General features: G+C 36.9%; 1 protein-coding gene across 2 annotated transcripts in view; it reads left to right on the forward strand.

The window, feature by feature from the left end:
• The window catches only part of KYAT3 (kynurenine aminotransferase 3), a 66,406-nt gene extending 45,319 nt beyond the window's left edge, over positions 1 to 21,087 (forward strand). For both annotated transcript variants that reach the window (XM_065909540.1, XM_065909549.1), the window contains 6 exons: positions 1,996 to 2,072; positions 5,695 to 5,784; positions 8,328 to 8,514; positions 13,214 to 13,290; positions 13,699 to 13,785; positions 20,785 to 21,087. In XM_065909540.1, the coding sequence (XP_065765612.1) occupies positions 1,996 to 2,072; positions 5,695 to 5,784; positions 8,328 to 8,514; positions 13,214 to 13,290; positions 13,699 to 13,785; positions 20,785 to 20,847 (581 nt within the window). In that variant the 3' untranslated portion in view covers positions 20,848 to 21,087. The remainder of the gene's footprint in view (positions 1 to 1,995; positions 2,073 to 5,694; positions 5,785 to 8,327; positions 8,515 to 13,213; positions 13,291 to 13,698; positions 13,786 to 20,784) is intronic.
• Positions 21,088 to 21,597: the final 510 nt, after the last annotated feature.

The following is a 21,597-nucleotide window of genomic DNA, read 5'->3' on the forward strand; positions in this document are numbered from 1 at the left end:
GTGCAATAGTAGCTCTTTAATGCAGTAAGATTCTGGCCACACATCATGAAATTAGCATCACCTTCATGTCACAGAGACAGTTTTCCCAGGTGTAGCTTACACTCTTCATCATGTCTCTAATCTTTATCTGACTTCTATTGAAGCCTAAGTCGCCTGTGAATAACTGTTATAGCTGCTGTGGTTGATTTAAGGAGGATGGGTCATACATGAGAAGTGCAAAGACCAGTTGCCTTTCACATATAACTGCAAGCTAAACTTAACCAGTACTGGAACTAGATATGGTTTTTCTAAATCATCAGATCTGTAAGGATTTTTTTTTTTTTTCTGTTACTATATTCACATGCAGTGTTGTGGTCATCTACTCTGTTTAACTTCTGTAGCTCCCCAAATCTCAGAGACGGAGAGGACATGATTATCTAGATGTTCTTAAATTACTTGTGTGTCTGTGTTTAGTCACTAAGTCATGTCTGACTCTTTTGTGACCCCAGAGACTGTAGCCTGCCAGGCTCTTCTGTCCCTGGAATTTTCCAGGCAAGAATACTGGAGTGGGTTGCCATTTAATTCTCCAGGTTTTAAATTACTTGTGACCCTTTTAATTGGAATTGTAGAATTTGTTCATACTGGGTCACATTCTTGACTCATATGGTGTCTCCAGGTTTCAGTAAAATGACATTACATTCAACAAAAGAAACCTCTGTTCTAGAAGAGATTATACTAATACATTGGTATTTATATACTAATCCCTTGATATTTGAAAATTAGTATAGAATTCCTCATAAATTATTTGGCTGATCATCTTACTCCTTGAAAGAAAAAAAAAAGAGATTCACTTTTATATGGCCAAAATAGTCATCAAGAAAATACTTAGCTTTTAAATACTTTAAATAGTTTTGATATTTTGTGAATGTAACCTACATTTGATATGTACATAGTTTTTATTTACTTCATGTTTAACTTATTGTTAAAACATGCTAGGTTTGTATTAGTTTGGGTAATTCTTATTTTCAAAGAATTTATTTCTAATAAATTCTTAATAATAGATGTTCCTGATTTGGGATATATATTATTACTTTAAAGGGAGTGATACTCTGCTTTATACATAGTTTAGATATTTCTATGGTCAAATAGAAAAGTAAGACATGCCATGTCCTTTGGAATATTTTGGAAGAATAGAAATGTCTCAAAACTTGAGAGGATATATGTTAGAATATTCTGTCTTTGAATGGACCTTCTAAATATTTTTTTCATTTGTCCTTTTGTGATTTCTTTTTGGGTTTCACAGAGAATACAATGGTAACTCTTTCAATTTATGTGGCTTTCCTACCTTTAGAAGTATTGACAGATATTTCATGATAGGCTGAAATTGCATATGTTTATATTTTAGAACTTTCTTTAGCTACCTTATATCTTATATGTCATGGATTTATATCTCAGTGTGCTATTTCTAAAATACACACCCTCACTCCTGCAAATTGCTGGGCCTTCCCCAGAGTTCCTGAGGATCCAAGAGTTTGCCTTTTTAATGACTACCCCAGTGATACTGATATTGCTAGGTGGGAAATGTATTTTAAGAACCACTGCCCTAGGAATCCTGTAGAAACAGACTCAGAAAATGGACAGAGTAGAGGTGAGCTAAACACTACCAGAACCACAACCAAAACTGTGCCACAGAATGATCGTGCTGGCCCCCAGCTACCACTAACACTGAACGCCGGGTGCTATTGCTCCAATGACCGCTGCACTGGACCGGCCCAGAGCGCTGCCGGCTGGGGCTTCTGACCATTCCTGCCCTGGGAGATAATTTTGCCACTTAAATGTTTTCAAGCTTGGAAACATTTTCAGCTGAGTTTGGGTTAAAGCTAAATTATCTCTTAAAAACCTATTGAAATAAGTATACTGCCCATATTATAAGGCATTTTTGTTTTTAGATTATACTGAGTGTAGACTGTTATAAAGCAATTAACTAACCGTTTTCCCCCTTTTCTTGCTATTCAGCCACTTTCCCAGGTATGTGGGAGAGAACAATAACCATAGGAAGTGCTGGAAAGACTTTCAGTGTAACTGGCTGGAAGGTAAGATGAAGAATTTAATTGTTTGAAAACGGGCACATATCTTATTTCTTGTAGAGTTTTTTGTGTGTTTTAAATACACAGATACTTAGTTTACACAGGGTTTTATACTTACTGATCTGCTTTCTTATTCAGTTTTCATACTGTCTTTATCCCTTTTGAGACGTAATCATTCTTCTGAAAGTAAGAAACATAGGATAATTTTCTTATTTTATAAGTAAACAACTGATGATACTCTTTTCTTTGCAATGTTTGATTACTGTATATTAATTAAAAGGAGAAACAATAATAGCTAATGTGAAGAAGTGTACAAAAAAGATCTTCACGACCCAGTTAATCAGGATGGTGTGATCACTCACCTAGACCAGACATCCTGGAATGTGAAGTCAAGTGGGCCTTAGGAAGCATCACTATAAACAAAGGTAGTGGAAGTAATGGAATCCCAGTTCAGCTCAGTCGCTTAGTAGTGTCCGACTCCTTGTGACCCATGAACCACAGCACGCCAGGCCTCCCTGTCCATCGCCAACTCCTGGAGTTTACTCAAACTTATGTCCATTAAGTCGGTGATGCCATCCAACCATCTCATCCTCTGTCATCCCCTTCTCCTCCTGCCCTCAATCTTTCCCAGCATCAGGGTCTTTTCAAATGAGTCAGCTCTTTGCATCAGGTGGCCAAAGTATTGGAGTTTCAGCTTCAACATCAGTTCTTCCAATGAACACCCAGGACTGATCTCCTTCAGGATGGACTGGTTGGATCTCCTTGCAGTCCAAGGGGCTCTCAAGAGTCTTCTCCAACACCACAGTTCAAAAGCATGAATTCTTCTTCGACGCTCAGCTTTCTTTACACTCCAACTCTCACATCCATACATGACCACTGGAAAAACCATAGCCTTGACTAGATGGACCTTTGTTGGCAAAGTAATGTCTCTGCTTTTTAATATGCTGTTTAGGTTGGTCATAACTTTCCTTCCAAGGAGTAAGCGTCTTTTAATTTCATGGCTGCAATCACCATCTGCAGTGATTTTGGAGCCCAGAAAAATAAAGTCAGCCACTGTTTCCACTCTTTCCTCATCTATTTGCCATGGAATAATGGGACGAGATGCCATGATCTTAGTTTTCTGAATGTTGAGCTTTAAGCCAACTTTTTCACTCTCCTTTTTCACTTTTATCAAGGCTCTTTACTTCTTCTTTACTTTCTGCCATAAGGGTGGTGTCATCTGCATATCTGAGGTTATTGATATTTCTCCCAGGAATCTTGATTCCAGCTTGTGCTTCTTCCAGCCCAGCATTTCTCATGATGTACTCTGCATATAAGTTAAATAAGCAGGATGACAATATACAGCCTTGATGTGCTCCTTTTCCTATTTGGAACCAGTCTGTTGTTCCATGTCCAGTTCTAACTATTGCTTCCTGACCTGCATACAGGTTTTGCAAGAGACAGGTCAGTTTTCGCAAGAGGCAGGAATCCCAGTTGAGGTATTTCAAATCCTGAAAGATGATGCTGTGGAAGTGCTACACTCAATATGTCAGCAAATTTTGAAAACTCAGCAGTGACCACAGGAGTGGAAAAGGTCAGTTTTCATTCCAGTCCCAAAGAAAGGCAGTGCCAAAGAATGCTCAAACTACTGCACAATTGCACTCATCTCACACACTAGCAAAGTAATGCTCAAGATTCTCCAAGCCAGCCTTCAACCATACGTGAACCATGAACTTCCAGATGTTCAAGCTGGTTTTAGAAAAGGCAGAGGAACCAGAGATCATATTGCCAACATCCACTAGATGATCGAAAAAGCAAGAGAGTTCCAGAAAAACATCTATTTCTGCTTTATTGACTATGCCAAAGCCTTTGACTGTGTGGATCACAATAAACTGTGGAAAATTCTTCAAGAGATGGGAATATCATACCACATGACCTGCCTCTTGAGAAACCTGTATGCAGGTCAGGAAGCAACCGTTAGTACTGGACATGGAACAACAGACTGGTTCCAAACAGGGAAAGGAGTATGTCAAGGCTGTATATTGTCATCCGGCTTATTTAACTTATATGCAGAGTACATCATGAGAAATGCTGGGCTGGAAGAAGCACAAGCTGGAATCAAGATTCCTGGGAGAAATATCAATAACCTCAGATATGCAGATGACACCACCCTTATGGCAGAAAGTAAAGAAGAAGTAAGGAGCCTCTTGATGAAAGAGAAAGAGGATAGTGAAAAGATCGCTTAAAGCTCAACATTCAGAAAACTAAGATCATGGCATCTCGTCCCATCACTTCATGGCAAAAAGATGGGGAAACAGTGGAAACAGTAGTTGACTTTATTTTTTGGGGCTCCAAAATCACTGCAGATGGTGATTGCAGCCATGAAATTAAAAGACGCTTACTCCTTGGAAGGAAAGTTATGACCAACCTAAACAGCATATTAAAAAGCAGACATTACTTTGCCAACAAAGGTCCATCTAGTCAAGGCTATGGTTTTTCCAGTAGTCATGTATGGATTTGAGAGTTGGAGTGTAAAGAAAGCTGAGCGCCGAAGAATTCATGCTTTTGAACTGTGGTGTTGGAGAAGACTCTTGAGAGTCCCTTGGACTGCAAGGAGATCCAACCAGTCCATCCTAAAGGAGATCAGTCCTGGGTGTTCATTGGAAGAACTGATGTTGAAGCTGAAACTCCAATACTTTGTTCCACTGATGCAAAGAGCTGACTCATTTGAAAAGACGGTGATGCTGGGAAAGATTGAGGGCAGGAGGAGAAGGGGATGACAGAGGATGAGAAGTTTGGATGGCATCACCAGCTCATGGACATAAGTTTGAGTAAACTCCAGGAGTTGGTAATAGACAGGGATGTCTGTCATGCTGTAGTCCATGGGGTTGCAAAGAGTTGGACATGCCTGAGAGATTGAACTGAACTAAACTGAACTGAACTGAATGTTTTAATGCTTACTATACCAGGTTGTAGAGATTTATACATGCTGATTTCTTTCATTCTCATAACCACATTCTGAGGTGGATGTAATTTATTATTCCCCCTTTATAGTCATTAAAACTAAAGTACAGAGAATCTAAGTAACTTGCCTAAGGTTTCATTGCTAATAAATTCGAATTCCAGCCAGGGCAGGAAATCTAGGTTTAGAATCCATGCACTTAACCACTGTACTATGTAATACAATCACAATTGATCCAATTGAAACTTGATTGTCTTCCAGTTTCACTTCTCCTGAACTTGGCTAAGAAGTAGGGAGTATCAAAAACAATCCTGGAGAACCAAATTATGGGATAGTCCCTTAAGGCCCTCGTTGAAAGTTCCTTTTATCTATATCTAATTCAAACAAGCTTTGTTACCAGTTATTAGACTTCCAGAATATCAAAAATAGCAAATTCAAAGAGAGGGGTAGATAATAATGATTGCAAGCACTGTTTGCCTTCTGAAGGCAGAATTTAGTGACTTCAGTTGGAAACTATTCCACAAAAAGATCAAAGTTGAAATGTTTATAGCTACTAAGACTGCACGGGTTTCATAGTGTGAACATTTTAGAAATGCATATATTTAAAAATTGCATTAAACTTAGCTACTACTCTGTCAGATCTGGTACATACAATTAGATTCATTTTTAAATCTTTTCGTTTTCCAGCTTGGCTGGTCCATTGGTCCTAAACATTTGATAAAACATTTACAGACAGTTCAGCAAAACACCGTTTATACTTGTGCAACCCCTTTACAGGTAGGTGTTACAGTAATTTGGGGCTGCTGCATGGTCTTTGGGCAGAGGTGTTATTTTTATGTTCTGTACTTGAGTTGGCTCAGTTCCTTCATGTCCTTTCAGTATAATTTGGAAATTTAGAAGCAAACACATATTCCTTGCTATCAAGAATCGTTTTGGTTTTAACACATAAATTTTTAACTTTCATCACTCATACATTGCTGGTGGGGATTGCAAAATGCTGCAAACTCTCCGGAGGATATGACAGCCCCAAGCAAAATTCCAGGTATGTGTGCTCTGTGAAGCAGCAGTGTGTCCTCTGAGCATTTACCTTATAGCTGTTCTCAGCAGATTTAAGAAGCTCTATATGCATGTGGTCATTCATTCCAGAAGATGGGGAATTGTTCATCTATAGACAATGGATTAAATAAACTATGGTCTCTCTAAACATTTTAATATTATATGACTGTATTAGTTTCCTAGTTCTCTGTAGCAAATTACCACCCTGATGGCTCAGATGGTAAAGAATCTGCCCGTAGCGTGAGAGACCTGGGTTCAATCCCTGGGTCGAGAAAATTCCCTGGAGTAGGAAATGGCAACCCACTCCAGTATTCTTGACTGGAGAATTCCATGCACAGAGGCTATATATAGTCCATTGGGTCGCAAAGAGTTGGACATGACTGAGCAACTAACACTTGCTTACACTTAGTGACTTAAAACAACACAAGTTTTTTATCTTACATTCTGGAGGTCAGAAGTCCATAAGGGTCTTTCAGGGCTAAAAGCAGCTGTCGACCCTGCTACATTCCCCCTGGAGGGTCCAAGGCAGAATCTGCTCCTTGTCTTTTCCAGCTTCTGGGGGTACTCACATTCCCACGGTCACATTACTGCCATCTCTGCCTCTATCAACACATAGCCCCCATAACACTGACTCTCTTGCCACCTTCTTTCTCTTAGAAGAATCCTTATGATTACATTAGGCCCACAGATAATCCAGGATAATCTCTCCATCTCCAAGGTCTTTAACTTAAATCACATTTGCAAAGTTAATTTTACCATGCAAAGTAACATATTTACAGGTTCCAGGCATTAAGATGTGAACTTCTTTAGGGGCCATTACTCTATCACGATGGCTGCTTAAAAGTGAAAAGAAAGGAAAGGGAAAGGAAAAACAAAAAAGAATGAGAAAACTCTGTAATTACTGATATGGAAAGATATCCAGGATATATTGTAAAAATAAAAGCAAGATACAGAGCAGTATATATCATTATTTATGTTATATTCTGTATAAGAAATGGAGAAAACTATTTGCTTATACTTTCTTAAAGAATCTCTGGAAGGACCGTATGAAACTAGTTAAAGTGGCTATTTGAGGAGTAAAGGGAACAGATGAAACTAGTATAGGTAGGATCTGGGATGGGTTGCAAGACTTTTTAACATATATTTTTTTATATTGTTTCTAGTTTTTTAATATCTATAAAACAGGGATCTATGTACTATTATTCTGTGAATAATCAGAATACTGAAAACTATTTTTTTGGGAAGCAGTTAAAAAGCCAAAACTGGGAAATATGTTGGCTACAATAAACTTTTTTGTTTCCTATCAAAAATACCTACTGAATAAGAAAAAAAATCCTAATAAAAATTTTTTTCAAATGATTATAGAATGATACCGTGATAAAAGCTAGTTAGACATTGATTTTTATTGTATTCAACTCTTTTCATTCTCAAAATAAATCTATTCACTTAATAAAAGAATACTTAACTGAGTGTCAGAGATAAAGCAGTCAAGAATTCCTGCCCTTTTGAAGCTTATAGACTGTTGGGGGAGCACAGATAATAAACAAGTAAATGTTTTAATAACATAATATGTCAGATGTTGATAAAAGCAGTGGAGAAAAAAATGTGAATGATTAGTACAGGGATTCATACACTTAGGAAGAGTGACACGGTGGATCGATCAGCTTTCATTTACACCATCTTGTCCTGAAAGGTAATGGGGAAATGCTGGCTAGTTTATCATTTCTCTGATTGTCTTTCAGGCTTAGATCTAGCAAATCACTCTGAAGCTAACCTTAGTAGAAAATACCATTGTCTTTTTCATTTCCAAGTAAGGCATCTTTATATAATACAATTGGCCCTCCCTATCCACAGGTTCTGCATCCACTGATTCAGCTAAAGATTGTGGATCCAGGGTTGGTTGAATTCACAGATGCAGGGCCCATGGATGCATTTCATATAAAAGACTTGAACATCCTTGGACTTTGGTATTTGCGGGGGCCCTGGAACCAATCATCTGTGTGAATAGTAAGGGACAACTGTACCCCTATTTCAATTTGAATTTTTGTGGTTCATCCTCAGTTCTTCACATTAGATTTAATCATTTCCATGTAACTTGTTCTTCCATTAGTCTGTAGAATTTCACATAGGTTCAACTGTAATTCCCTGAATGATTTTCTTGTCAGTAATATTATTCAGACAGTCTTTATTTATTATACCAGTAAACTTGGCAGTACATAACATTGCCATATTTCCTTTCCATATTTTTCAATCTTAACATACAGGAAGCCTTGGCTCAAGCTCTCTGGATTGACATCAAGCGCATGGATGACCCAGAATGTTACTTCAATTCTTTGCCAAAAGAGTTAGAAGTAAAAAGAGATCGGATGGTACATTTACTTGAAAGTGTTGGCCTAAAACCCATAGTTCCTGATGGGGGATACTTCATCATTGCTGACGTGTCTTTGCTAGGTTTGTAAAGGTGTTTATTATTCAAATGTACAGAAACCTAGGTGTGGAATTATATCAAATTTATGAAGAAAAGATTGGTGCTAAAGCCAATATCAGCCTTTCATTTATGGGAAAATGGATTTCCACAGTGTCAGTGTTTTTCTGCAATCATCTTGATGATTAGGCCATTGACCTTGAATATGACTATTATGGAGTTATTTGTTCTAGGTATTCTAATAAACATAGAATTTGCTGTTACCTTGTTCTGGTATGTAATTTAAAACAAGTACTTGAAAAAATATATATCCTTTGTGTTCCTTTTAGTAAAATTTTAGTTTCCTTTTTACTTAAGATAAAAATATTTCTAAAATATTGATGCTTTTGGAGAATACTTGTCACTTTAGAGTATACAGAAATGAAGTCAAGGCGGAAAGTAATATTTATTGATGATCTACTGCATGCCAATGCTTCAAATACCCTTTTTAAAAAAAAGCTTTGTTATCTCTGTTATTTAAGATATGGAGACTTAGAGAATAACTTGCCTGAAGTCATGCAACTAGATTCCAAATACTTTTGTCTCCAAAAAAACGATGACCTTTACATTACTTGAAGCTATGATATGGAATTCTGACATGCCACACAAATCTAAAGTTAGAAGCATAATAATACTTTATGTATAACATATTTCTTCCCCAGAACTGTAGTGTTAGTCACAGTAAATTTAAGAGCCTAATTTATTTTGACAGCAATTACAGCAATTCTGCATAGTTTTAAATGTTTTAAGGTTTTATTACAGTGAAGTGATATGCCAGTGAGCTTGAAAATTGTATTATATATACTAAATTTTATGAAGCTAGAAACTTTCAATGTTATAACAAAACAATGATTATTATTTACTCATTTGTTGTGAGAAAAGCAGAGTGACCAGGGGTTCTTGGCTCTGCTATTGCCAGAGAGCTGTATTTGTTAGGCTCCTAAGTTCTCTTCTTATATAAAAACCCTTATGATGTTCTGTATTCTAAGGTTTAGAAATCACTTTTTCTGTATTGGGCTTAAATGTGCAGCTCATTTCATGAAACGATAAAAAGAAATGGCACAGTTTTCATCTATTTAGAAGAAAATTATTTTACTTTTATCTGCTTCCAACAAAACTTTGAGCTAATTGATATTTAAAGTCTTCTATGAAAAAAAATAAATAAATAAAGTCTTCTATGCAATGATATGTAAGTAGAAATATTCATATGTTAATGTAACATGGAGTAGGGAAAGCAAGTATTTTAGTCACCTGGGTTCATATGTAGTTGACCCTAGAATAATGCAGGGGTTGCAAGATGGTGACTCTGTACAGTTGAAAATCCATGTATAATTTATAGTTGGCCCTCCATATCTGAGGTCCTTCTGTGTATGTAATCCCTCCTTATCTAAGGTTCCACAGAAGTGGATTCAACCAACCATGGTGTTTGCTATTGAAAAAAATCTGTGTATAAGTAGACTTCCACAGTTCAAACCTGTATTGTTCAAGGGTCAGCTGTATTGTAGTTAGCATTAACTTGGTTCCAAACTTCATGGCAATGAAGACAAATAGAAAAATGGAATTAGTTACATGACTCTTGGATAAAATTAAACTTAACAGCTTTTTAGATATGAGTAAGTTTTTCCTGGAACCAAACTTTTGCAGATAGTAAATTCTAAAAGAAATTTATCACATTTTGACATTAAACATCAAAAAGACAGTAATGCAACTTTTGTTTGCATTAAGCTCTTAAATACTTTCCCATTTTATCCTCAGTTGATCCAGCCTGCATGCAATGGTGGTTTAGGTCCTAGATCTTGAACTAGTGTGGTTGTAATAGCAGAAAGGATTTATACTAGAAAACAACTTTTATGATGATGGGAAAAAAGATGTGTGTTCTTTATGATCCTTCACCTGTGTGAGAAAGAATGTTAATGTCTATAAGACCCTTCTACATATGAAGACAAGTTTATTTTTCTCTTTCATCTGATTATTTTGATTATAGAAATTCTTCCATATACTGGAGGTTAGTCCCAGCTTTTTCAAAAGACAGAAGCAAGAAACAAAACTTTCATTTGATGGTAACTTAAAGATAAAAATGAACCATAAAATTCATGAACATAGTAATTCTCTTTATAGCTCATAGCAGTGACTAACTAGTTAATACTTTTTGAACATTTATGATACAGTAGTTTGCTTTACAAATATCAAAATCTCACAAAAGCCATATGAGATTGGTGCTGTTATATCCCCATTAATAGTTGAGAAAGATGTCATTAAAAGTCAAGAAATTTACTGAAGTTAATCAATTAATAAGTATCAGAGGTGGACTCTGAATGCAGAGATGCATGTACTAACCAGTAAACATATATTTTCTGCTATACTCAGCAACTTCCCTGACCAGTGAGCATCATCCTAGAACTAAAAAAGGAAACATTTAATCAGAAGACAAGATTACAAATAGGAAGATAGTAAGATAAGGTGTGAAATTAGGGAGGAGATAGTGGGAATAGAACAACCCATTTTTGTTTTCATAGATTACTTAAATAAGCTAGTGCTATTATAATATGGTTCAAACTCTTACCTCCAGGAAACAAATATTTTCTTTAGTTTGTTTGAACATCTGTCCCTGACGCATTGAAAAGAAGTAGATTCCAACTTTCTCCTAACTATAAAATATTTAGAATTGTATTTATTCCCTTCCTTTTCTTCGAGTACCATGGCAATAAATTTGTCTTTTCTAAGTGTTACAAGAATAAATAAGCAGTTACTATACTGAGTGAAACTTATGGGTGCCAAGGGGGAAAGGTGGGTGAGGGGGATAAATGGAAGCATTGAGATTGGACATATGCACACTACTGTATATAAAATAGATAGCTAATGAGGACCTACTGTGTAGCTCAGGGAACTCTTCTCAGGACACTCTAGGCGCCTATATGGGAAAAGAATCCGAAGAAGAGTGGATATGTGTATGTGTGAAACTAATTCACTTTGCTATACTGCAGAAACTAACACAGCATTGTACGTCAACTCTCTGTTGTTGTTGTTCAGCCCCTAGGTTGTGTCCAACTCTGTGACCCCATGGACTACAGCACACCAGGCCTCCCTGTCCCTCACTATCTATACCTCAATAAATTAAAAAAAAGAAGAAACGAATAGTATAGACAGTGTTGATTACAGCGTGTCAGTACCGTCCTGCTGTTTCTTCTCCTGTTGTAATCACGACTCTCTCCAGGTTAACTCTGAGTATGCTACTCGTGTAATTGTCACTTGGAGTTTTCACAGAATTTGCAATTAGACTCTGTTTTAGGTTGTCATTTTTTTTAGAGTCAAATCTGAATTAAACACACATACATACATATGAGTTAAAGTAGTAGTTTAACTTCATCTGTAAAATGAGAATTGTTGCATCTCACAGAATTATAGGACAAATGAATGAGAGAATCATGTAACATGTTTAACAAATAGTAATAAATGGTAGCATATTATTAGCATTATTATATGGAAATTTTACATTCGTAAATCACAGGAGAAAATTGAAATAAAATCATTAAGGAAAGCCATATTAAGTCATTTAAAAAAATAAAAGTGAAACTTTCTTTAGTGTCAAGGTTTTTACACTATTAATTTGAAGGGACCCAGTATTATTTAGAGAATAAAAGAAAGAAGATAACTGCCTTGATTTATTTTGAGCAATAAAGTATGTGTGTGTTAGTTGCTTAGTTGTGTCTGACTCTTTGCAACCCCATGGACTGTAGGCCAACAGGCTCCTCTGTCCATGGAATTCTCCAGGCAAGAATGAATACTGGAGTGGGTTGTCAGTCCTTTCTCCAGAGGATCTTCCCTACCTTGGGATCAAAAGTGGATCTCCTGCATTGCAGGCACATTCTTTACGAATTGAGCTACCAGGGTAGCCACAATAAAGGATAAAATAATTGATTACAGTGACCATCAGTGTTTGTTGCTTTGGGGCATTCAGAAAGATCTTGAGTACAAGTCAGTACAGTTGAAACAATATGAAATGTAGGTTGCTGAATCCCAATGCCAGAGAAATACCTTGTCCAGACATTAAAGGAAGATTGGAGCAAGAGATAAATATAGGAATGTGTATCTGAAGTTTTTCACCAAATTTTTTAAAAATTAAGCATAATATTTGGAAGAGGGAAGCAATAAATATATCACTTGGGAGAACTATGTAGACATTTTCCCTTGATAAATAATGAATTGTATTAATTTACTCATTCCACAAACATGCTTTTCAGTACTTACATGCTAGATACTGACCTAGGAGATGGGGATAGTGATAAATTGCAATATCCCTGTGGAGCTCACAATCTAATAATGAATTACCATTTGGAAATAAAATTCTTACAGATGAATACCTTAAAAATTGAGGTTATTTCCTTAATAATGATCATAGAGGCATGTATTATTTATAAATGGAAGAGTAACACTCCTCGTTGTCCTGCCCCTTCCTACTGTCTTCCAGTGCTAAAAGCTGTATACACAAACATGATCAACCATATGTATATGTGAGTAGTGCCTTAGAGTATCATATCTGTAAAGCTTCTCTGGGAATTCCTTACTTCCCACCACACCATGCAGTATGAATCCAGCATGAGGAAATTTTGAATCTTAATCAACAAATTAAATACACTTTGCCTCAGATACAATACATAGCCCATCCAATGTTTATTATTGTTTTAGATGTAGACCTCTTCGATATGAAGGACAGCAATGAACCTTATGACTATAAATTCGTGAAATGGATGATTAAAAATAAGGTAAAGTTTATTGTCTTTTGCAATACTGTGCTGTATGTTATAGTTAATTTATGAAGGAAGCCTGTTGACATGCTTTGAAAAATGTGTGCTTTAGTTTTATTCCCTGATATTCTACTCACAGTTATTTGGAAGATTTTATTTATTTATTTATTTTATTTTTTAGCCACATTATGTGGTTTACAGGATCTTAGTTCTGTGACCAAGGATTGAACCTATGCCCTTGGCAGTGAAAGCAGAGAATCCTAACCATCGGTTCACCAGAGAATTCTCTGGAGGATTTTAAAAATACATTTCTTTTGGAAACTACTGTGAATATTTGGAAGTATCTATTTGTTTTTAATGTTTGTGCTCTAAAAATTAATATTTAAAGTGTAAGTAGTTTTCATATTTTTCCTATTTGTTTTTCAGAAACTGTCAGCCATCCCAGTTTCAGCATTCTGTAATGCAGAGACCAAATTACAGTTTGAGAAATTTGTGCGATTTTGCTTCATTAAAGTAAGTTCCCTGTTCTACACATTTATAATGTCCTTCCTTCTGGTTTATAAAGCACCATTTTTTTTCTTTTGCTAGGCATGATGTGCTCATATGCAGTTTTTAAGTTTTGGCTTGCTACCATAAAATTATCAGAACAAAAACTCAGCACTTTTTGAAGCTGAGTTTATTGGATTACAATATAATTAGATTCCTTACCTGTAACATTAAAATATCCAGACACATGTGAAGACATAAGAAAATGCAACCTTTAATGAAAAAGAAAAAAATGTGACTTCTATAGAGTCAATAGAAACAGATCTTAAGGGTTACTCATATGTAGGAATTAGTAGACAAGGACTTTAAAGCAGATATTATAAATGTGAAGATATGGTCATAATGAGCAACTAGATTAAAGCAATTAAAAAGAGAACCAAATGGAACTTAAAGTTGAAATGTAATGCTTGGTATGAAAAATATATATAGTCGTAACATACAGAAGATTGAGGATGTAAGAAAAAAAGTGTCCACCTTAATACAGATCCATAGAAATCATCCAGTCTGAAAAAAGAGGGAAAAATTATTTTTGAAAAATAAACAGAGCCTCAGAGTCAATGTCAAGTAATAATATACATGTAACTGGAGTATCCAAAAAAAAAAAAAGAGAGAATGTGGCAGAAAAAAATATTTTTTAAAAGGACTATGTTTCCCTATATTTGGCGAATAGCAATTTAGAGATCTAAAAATTCAGTGAACCACACAGGATACAAATAAAATCACAACTTGACACATCATAATTAAACTGCTGAAAGCTATAGATAGTGATAAGATCTTGAAAGCAGCCAGAGAAAAACTACACTTCACATGCATGGGAGCAAAGATATGAATGTTGACTAATTTCTTATCAGAAACAGTAGAGACCAGATTACAATGAAGTGGCACCTTTAAAGTGCTGACATATTCTATATCCAGGAAAATATCTTTGTACACTGAAAACAAAATATACATCCCTAATAAATGAAAGCTAAGAGAATTCAGCACCATCAGATCTGTGCTAAAAAATAATCTGAATGTATTGTTGCTATTTTTAAGATGTTATCACTACTGAATACAATCTTATCAAAATTAAGTCACTCTCTATACCAACACACTCATCTATAAGTCTGGTCAGAATGATGTAAACACTGTTTTCAACTTTTAGAGACACCATATAGACAAACTATGGGAGACTTATTTAGAATAGAATATAAATTTTAACAACCTAACAATGTCAACATTTAATTATCTGAAATGTAGAAGAAAGGGTAAGGCCATTAATACTTGCATCTTATAGTGAATTTATAGAGGTATAAATATATATTATTTGAAGTTATAAGCAGAACTAATAGAACAAAAAAGTAACATAAGACTTCCAGTTTTAGAAATGGTCAACAGGCCTTCTCCCATTCTCTTCTTGGAAATTATTTTTTAAAAAGAACAGCTAGGAAAATGGAAAACAAATTCCAAATCCACCAGGAAATGAGGAAGAGTTGCCAAATACAGTGAAGGATATGGCAGAGGGAAGACACGGAGAAAGGCTCCTGCTTCTACGTCCTAATAGGCAGAGCCAGTAGGTAACATACTCATTATCCAGAGCAGCAGGAACAGTAAGTGCACTGGGAGTAGAAACTTCTCCAGACCCATTTGGCAGCGTGGACAAGGCAGAGTAGAAACATACGGTCATGTCATCTAGTACCTATGCGAACCAAGTAGAAAGAAAGGGCTATAGATTTACTCTTTCCTCTCATTTTTGCTAAAGCTGTGTTGAGGCAAAGTGGATACATTAAATTGGAGGGAGACAGTTACATTAGTTAAAAAGAAATAAAGTCTAAAAGAACTCCCCTTCACTGAACTCTCCATCAATCATATTTAACTTTACTGTGAGCCAAAGATAATTTCTACTCCCTTCTAGTTCTTTCCTGTCTGCTCCTTTATATAAATCTGCAAATACATGTTCAAATCATAGAACCAGCAACTAGCTTACTCATTACCCAGAACAATAGGAACCATAATTGTGCTGGCTGTGGGAGCTTACAAAGAGAATTCACCCAAAAATGAGCAATAAAAAGGACCCGACTAGGAATCTACAAAGATGCTATTAAGGAGAAGGAGAAAAATATAATGAAAAATAAGTATCAGAGAATATTCAACAACAACAAAAAACCAAAACCAAAAAAGAGCTGTTGCCATAGAGCAAGTAAAAAGTGTTATGTTTCAAATTCAAAACATTTAAAACAAGAGTTAACAGCAGAAGTTTTTTAAAATTCAGGGAAGCTATACTAAGATAATGTAAGAAGATGAAATGGTAGCTGTCAAGAGATCAGGTAAGAAATTGAAGGAGAAAAAATATAGCTATTGATAACGGTAGTGACATTGGAAGCAGCATAGAGAACACTAAATTCTTCTGTAAACACATTGAGGATTGAGAAAAGTGGGTGAAAAGAAGTGAAGGGAACAAAGAATTTCTTTTTTTTTTTTTTTTTTTTTGACTATACTGTACAGCTTGTAGGATCTTAGTTCCCTGACCAGGAATTGAACTTGGGCCCTCAGCAGTGAAAGCATGGAGTCCTAAGGACTGGGCTGCCAGGGAACTCCCAGGAACAAAGAGTTTTTAAATGTTAGAAAAAGTATAAATGTGGAAGACAAATGATATATCTAGAGTTCCTGGAGGAGTGGAGGGTAGGGGTGAGAGGGGCAGAACAAATAGAACTGGGAAAGAATTTCATAGCTTTGAGAATCCTTTCCATTTGAAACAAGGAAGGAAATGGCTTGTCTCAGGAATATCACAGAAAAACACTGAGATGTACCTTGTTTAATATATTGGACTTTATAAATGATCCTTTGGTACCTACACAAGGTGATCGAGGCCTCCATGGAGACAGGAGAGGAGGAAGATCAGTGTAGACTCACCTTTGCATCAGCATTCAATATTGGAAGACGGCAGAGCAACATCCAGTCCCTAGGGAAAGCTGACACGCCTAACCCAACTGCTTGGAAAAGCAAAAAATAAAAGGAGGGCAAAGCGTGCCAAGAAAGTGGAAACTGAAAGAAAGCAGGGCGAATTTTAGGACAGAACAAGCCAAAGGCAGCACTTTACAATGGCTATTAGTAAAATCCTCAGTAGCTGTCAAATATATAAAAGGATACAGCATCTCAATAATACAACAAATGAAAAATAAAACTGCCCAAAAAAAAGAAAAAGAAAACTGCCATGAAATTTTATATTATCTGTTAGATTGGAAATAACCAAAACAACTGGAAAGTTCCCTAAGATGCTCTCATGCATTGATTGAGAGTACAAGTATAATTTGTAAAATCTCTACGGGGGTTAGTTTGAAAATTATCTAAATGTAAATGCACATGTCTTTTGGCCCACCAATTCTGCTTGTAGGATTTTTTTCTGTGGATTTACTTGCATATTGAAGGTCTGTATTCAAGGATTTTCAGGGAAGCATTATTTGTACTATCAAAGAGTTATAATAGACAACCACAATACTCACCAGTGCAGACTGCTTGAATAAATTATGGTACATTCACATACCTAAACAAGTGAAGCAGTTCTGTGGAGTGCTAGAGAATAAGTGAAAAGCAAGGAGCAGATTAGTTTGTGAGGAACGATATCATTTACATAAAAAGGAAAAGAAGGAAGGGAAGGAGAAGAAGCTTTTAAACGCCTCAACTGTCTCTCTGGAAGGATACATGATAAAATCCAGTGTCGCTTCTGGGGAGGAAAACTGAATGGCTGAGAGACATGGGTGAGAGGCAGGGTTACCTATAGAAATATGTTTAAATAGTCTCAGTAAATAAGTTTTGAAACCTGTTTTTCTAAACAATTGTAGAGCAAGTTCCTAACTTAATTATTGATGCCTCTGTTACTGCCAAATATCTTATGTATTCTCCATTATACAACATTCTTCTACAATATAACCGTCAGCATCATGAACTTAAGAGTGCTGTATTATTCTCATTCTCAGATCCAATTCAGGTTTCACCGATTCTCCCAATAATGTCTTTTTTTTTATCACAAGCAAATAAATAAAGAAATCCAGGTCACAATTGTATCAATCAACCAGTCATCAGTCAGTCAGTCCAAGCCAGAATCGTGCGTTGCATTAAGTTGTCATGTCTTCTTCAAGCTGGGACGTTTCCTCAGATTTCCTTGATTTTCATAATCTTGATACTTTTGAAAATTACTGACCAGTTATTTTGAAGAAAGTCCCTCAACGTTTGTTTGACCAGTTATTTTGAAGAAAGTCCCTCAACATTTACTCATGGATAGATTCAGGTTATGCACTTTTGGTAGAAACTACAGAAGTGATATTTTGTTCGTTTTGCATCCTATCAGATAGCACGTGATTTTAGTTTTATCTACAACTGGTGATGTTAAGTTTAATCATTTTATTGAGGTGGTGTCTGCCAGGCTTCTCTACTGTAAAGTTTCACTTTTTCCTTGATGAATAATGAATGTTTTGTGGTGAAGTAGTTTAAAATTATGAAGATATTCCATATCACATCAAATAATTTATTCATTTAACCATTCATATATGTAAGGACTCATAAATTCTTGTTTTATTCAGTGGGTTAAAATTTATTATTATTACTTATTTCAATGCTTAAATTTTCCAAAATTTGGCCATTAGGAGCCCCGTTAAGCTGGTCTCTGTTTCCCTTGACTTGCCTCCCATCATTTTTTGAGCATTTTCTTACTTTCTGGTATTTCAAGATGCAGTAGGTTCACTTTGTCATTGTCCAACTCAACCTGAAATCACCTTTTACTGGAGAATGGTATTAAGAAACCAAGATCTGGGCATGACAAGTGCTCGTTGGGGTATTAGTATTCCCAGGCCCTCCCAGAAGACAGAGATAGGGAACATGTAAATATATGTCCATACTTTCTATGTCTGTCTATTCTACTTATTCCTATGTCTATCTAAACACATTGGAACCACCTCCTAGTTTATTCCAGCTTTCTCCCTATGTATGTTAGTCAGTCCCTTCTTTGACAGTATTGACAGTGAAAACACCTAGCTCATCGTTTAACCACTTCTTTAATCAGGACCTCCGCCTGTGACCAGTCTCCTGTCAGGGCTACTGCCCCTCCACCCACCGCCCCGACAGGCACCCTTTACCCTACTCGGGCTTTGACACTTTTACCAGTCTACCACCCCCGTCCCTTGTATGGTCAGCATCCTCGCCTCGCCTGAGCTTCAGCACCGTGTGCTGACCTGCTTCCATCACCTTCCTGCAGAGATACCCTCCTCTGAGTCTCCACCACCACACACAAAGCCACCGCCACCCACTGCATGGAAGCGCTCCTCTTCGCTCACAGGCTCTGACGCCCGATACCCGTCTGCACTGGCAGATGCCTGCCTCATCCCCTCCAGGCTGCATGCTGCCTGGAACTACCCTGCCACGCAGATGCCTTGCTTACTTGCCCCCTCGATTCTGACGCCCTACTCCTGACCGGTGCCCCTACTGTCTTCACCGCCACCTCATGCCCCCCCGCTGGAAGGTCTTCTTCCTTCACTTGGCTGTAGCGTCCTGCACCAGCTGCCGAGGCTCTCCCCCCGCCGCACGGGACCTCCTGTTTCCCTCAGCCCCACCTAGCGCTTTGGAGTGAGTCATTCTGTAGAGATGGAAGAGAAGGGAAAGAGTGGAGAAAGCAAGAGGAAGTTTATCCATCAGTTTAATTTCATATCATATGTACATATTACCTATTCAGAAAACAAATAAGTTGTATCTTTACAGTCGGCCCTCTAACTGTGGTGTTAGGAGCTTATAACTGTGAGACTTCAATAGGAGGGAGCAGAGTAGTGTGAAAGATCCAGTTTATCCTCATTCAGAGCAGAGAATGGTAAACATTGTCTGAAGTTGATAAATTAAAAAACTAGGAGCATACATGATTTAGATTTTGTTGGTAATCACTAGAACTAAAATCAAAATTGCCATAGGAAGTTGACTTAGAGGATGATGGGGGTAGTAGGAAGGCTCGAGAAGGGAAGAAACAGATGATTATTTTTCAGTGTAAACTCTTTTGTATTCTTTGACTTTTTTCTATAGTTGTATATTAATTTATTACTATAGTCTCACTGCGCCTGGCATCCTCTTTGTTGGGAGCTAAGGGAGGGGTTTCCTTTTGTTGTCTACAAGGCTCTTTGAAAGAAGTCTGTGATTTTGTGCTCTTCCTACGCAAATGAACTAAACAGTAAATAAGGATCTCATCAGTACATCCTTCAGGCTCTCCTCCTGCATCAATGTTATTTATAAGTCTGAGTCTTTGGCAGTGAGGGCGTCCACACTGACAGACATGGTTTTGGCTGGGATTAGGTTAAGCTGTTGTCAGACTGAGCTATATATACAGATTATTGATCATTTTCTTGGTAATGTTCCTTCGCCCCATTCTAGTTAATTTGTAGATTTCTTTTGGTGTCAGGATAGTAGTAATAAAGTGCTCTGAACCAGCAGCCAGCATCACAAAACAGTATAATGTAATGATTGCTGTTGACACTTCTATAGCTCCCCTAACATTGAATTCTTATGAGGTTCATACACTTCTCTAGCCTGACAGGAATGGGGTAATAGCATTATAAATATTCAGCCTGTTTGATTTGCTGTTAGGCTCCTTAAAGAGCTTCTGACTTGTGTATTTGGCCCCCAAGGCAAAGGATGATGCTGTAGATGCCATTTCCCAGTTTTTGTGTTCCTGCTAAGGTTAAATGGTTTAAAATGGGGTAGAACTTCCAGTGACACTACTCAAGGTATCCCCCATCCCCATGCCATGCTGTTGGACTCTGTCTCAGCTACAGAGGCCGAGGACCAGCTAAAGCCTGGCTCAAGTTATCAGGGGTTGAGGACCACTCAGTTCCCAAATCACTACATGACTCTTACAGATGGACTGACTTTGGTATACTGTTTGTATTTAAATCTTTACTTTGTCTTGAATTTATTTTGATTTGTAATGATGACTATTTCATTAATTTACAGAAAGACAGTACATTGGATGCTGCTGAAGAAATCATCAAGGCGTGGAGTAGACAGAACTCTTGATACATACAGAGTGTGTTGTTTCTATTCAGTGACCTAATGTAAAATTACTTGGTGCTGCCACTTGCTGGATATTGAAAAGAAAATCTTTCAATACAAATAAAATTTAAAGGAACATTTCCATTGGTAACCTCACCCCTAACAATATTCTGGAGATCTTTTTTTTTTTTTTTTTTTTGCTGAACTGTATTAAAACAGCTTTTGTTTCCTCATAACAGTGAAATAAAAATAGCACCTACTTTATTTATATGACTTCCCTGGTGGCTCAGACGGTAAAGTGTCTCCCTACAATGCAGGAGACCTGGGTTCGATCCCTAGGTTGGGAAGATCCCCTGGAGAAGGAAATGGCAACCCACTCCAGTACTCTTGCCTGGAAAATCCCGTGAATGGAGGAGCCTGGTAGGCTACAATCCATGGGGACACAAAGAGTCCGACACAACCGAGTGACTTCACTTTCACTTTATATGAAGTTTGTGAGTTGTTTGTGAGAGTGAAATGGAAAGCCTGTAAAGCCAAACAATAAGCGCTCACATACTATTGTCCAGTTTCACTTCTCTGCCATTGCGTAAAAACTCTTGGCTCATTACAGGTCCTTCAACTTCATATTTTTGCTTGATCTCTACCCACCTATAGTTCCTTCCCCTCATTTACTAATGGTTTTGAACTTTGTTCATACTTTTGCCTGTTGCTTACAAGTACTGCCATCATCTGGGGCAGCTTTAGGGTCCACATGGATTATTACCTAGACTTTTG

Source organism: Muntiacus reevesi, chromosome 1, assembly GCF_963930625.1.
Source record: "Muntiacus reevesi chromosome 1, mMunRee1.1, whole genome shotgun sequence".
NCBI lineage: Eukaryota > Metazoa > Chordata > Mammalia > Artiodactyla > Cervidae > Muntiacus > Muntiacus reevesi.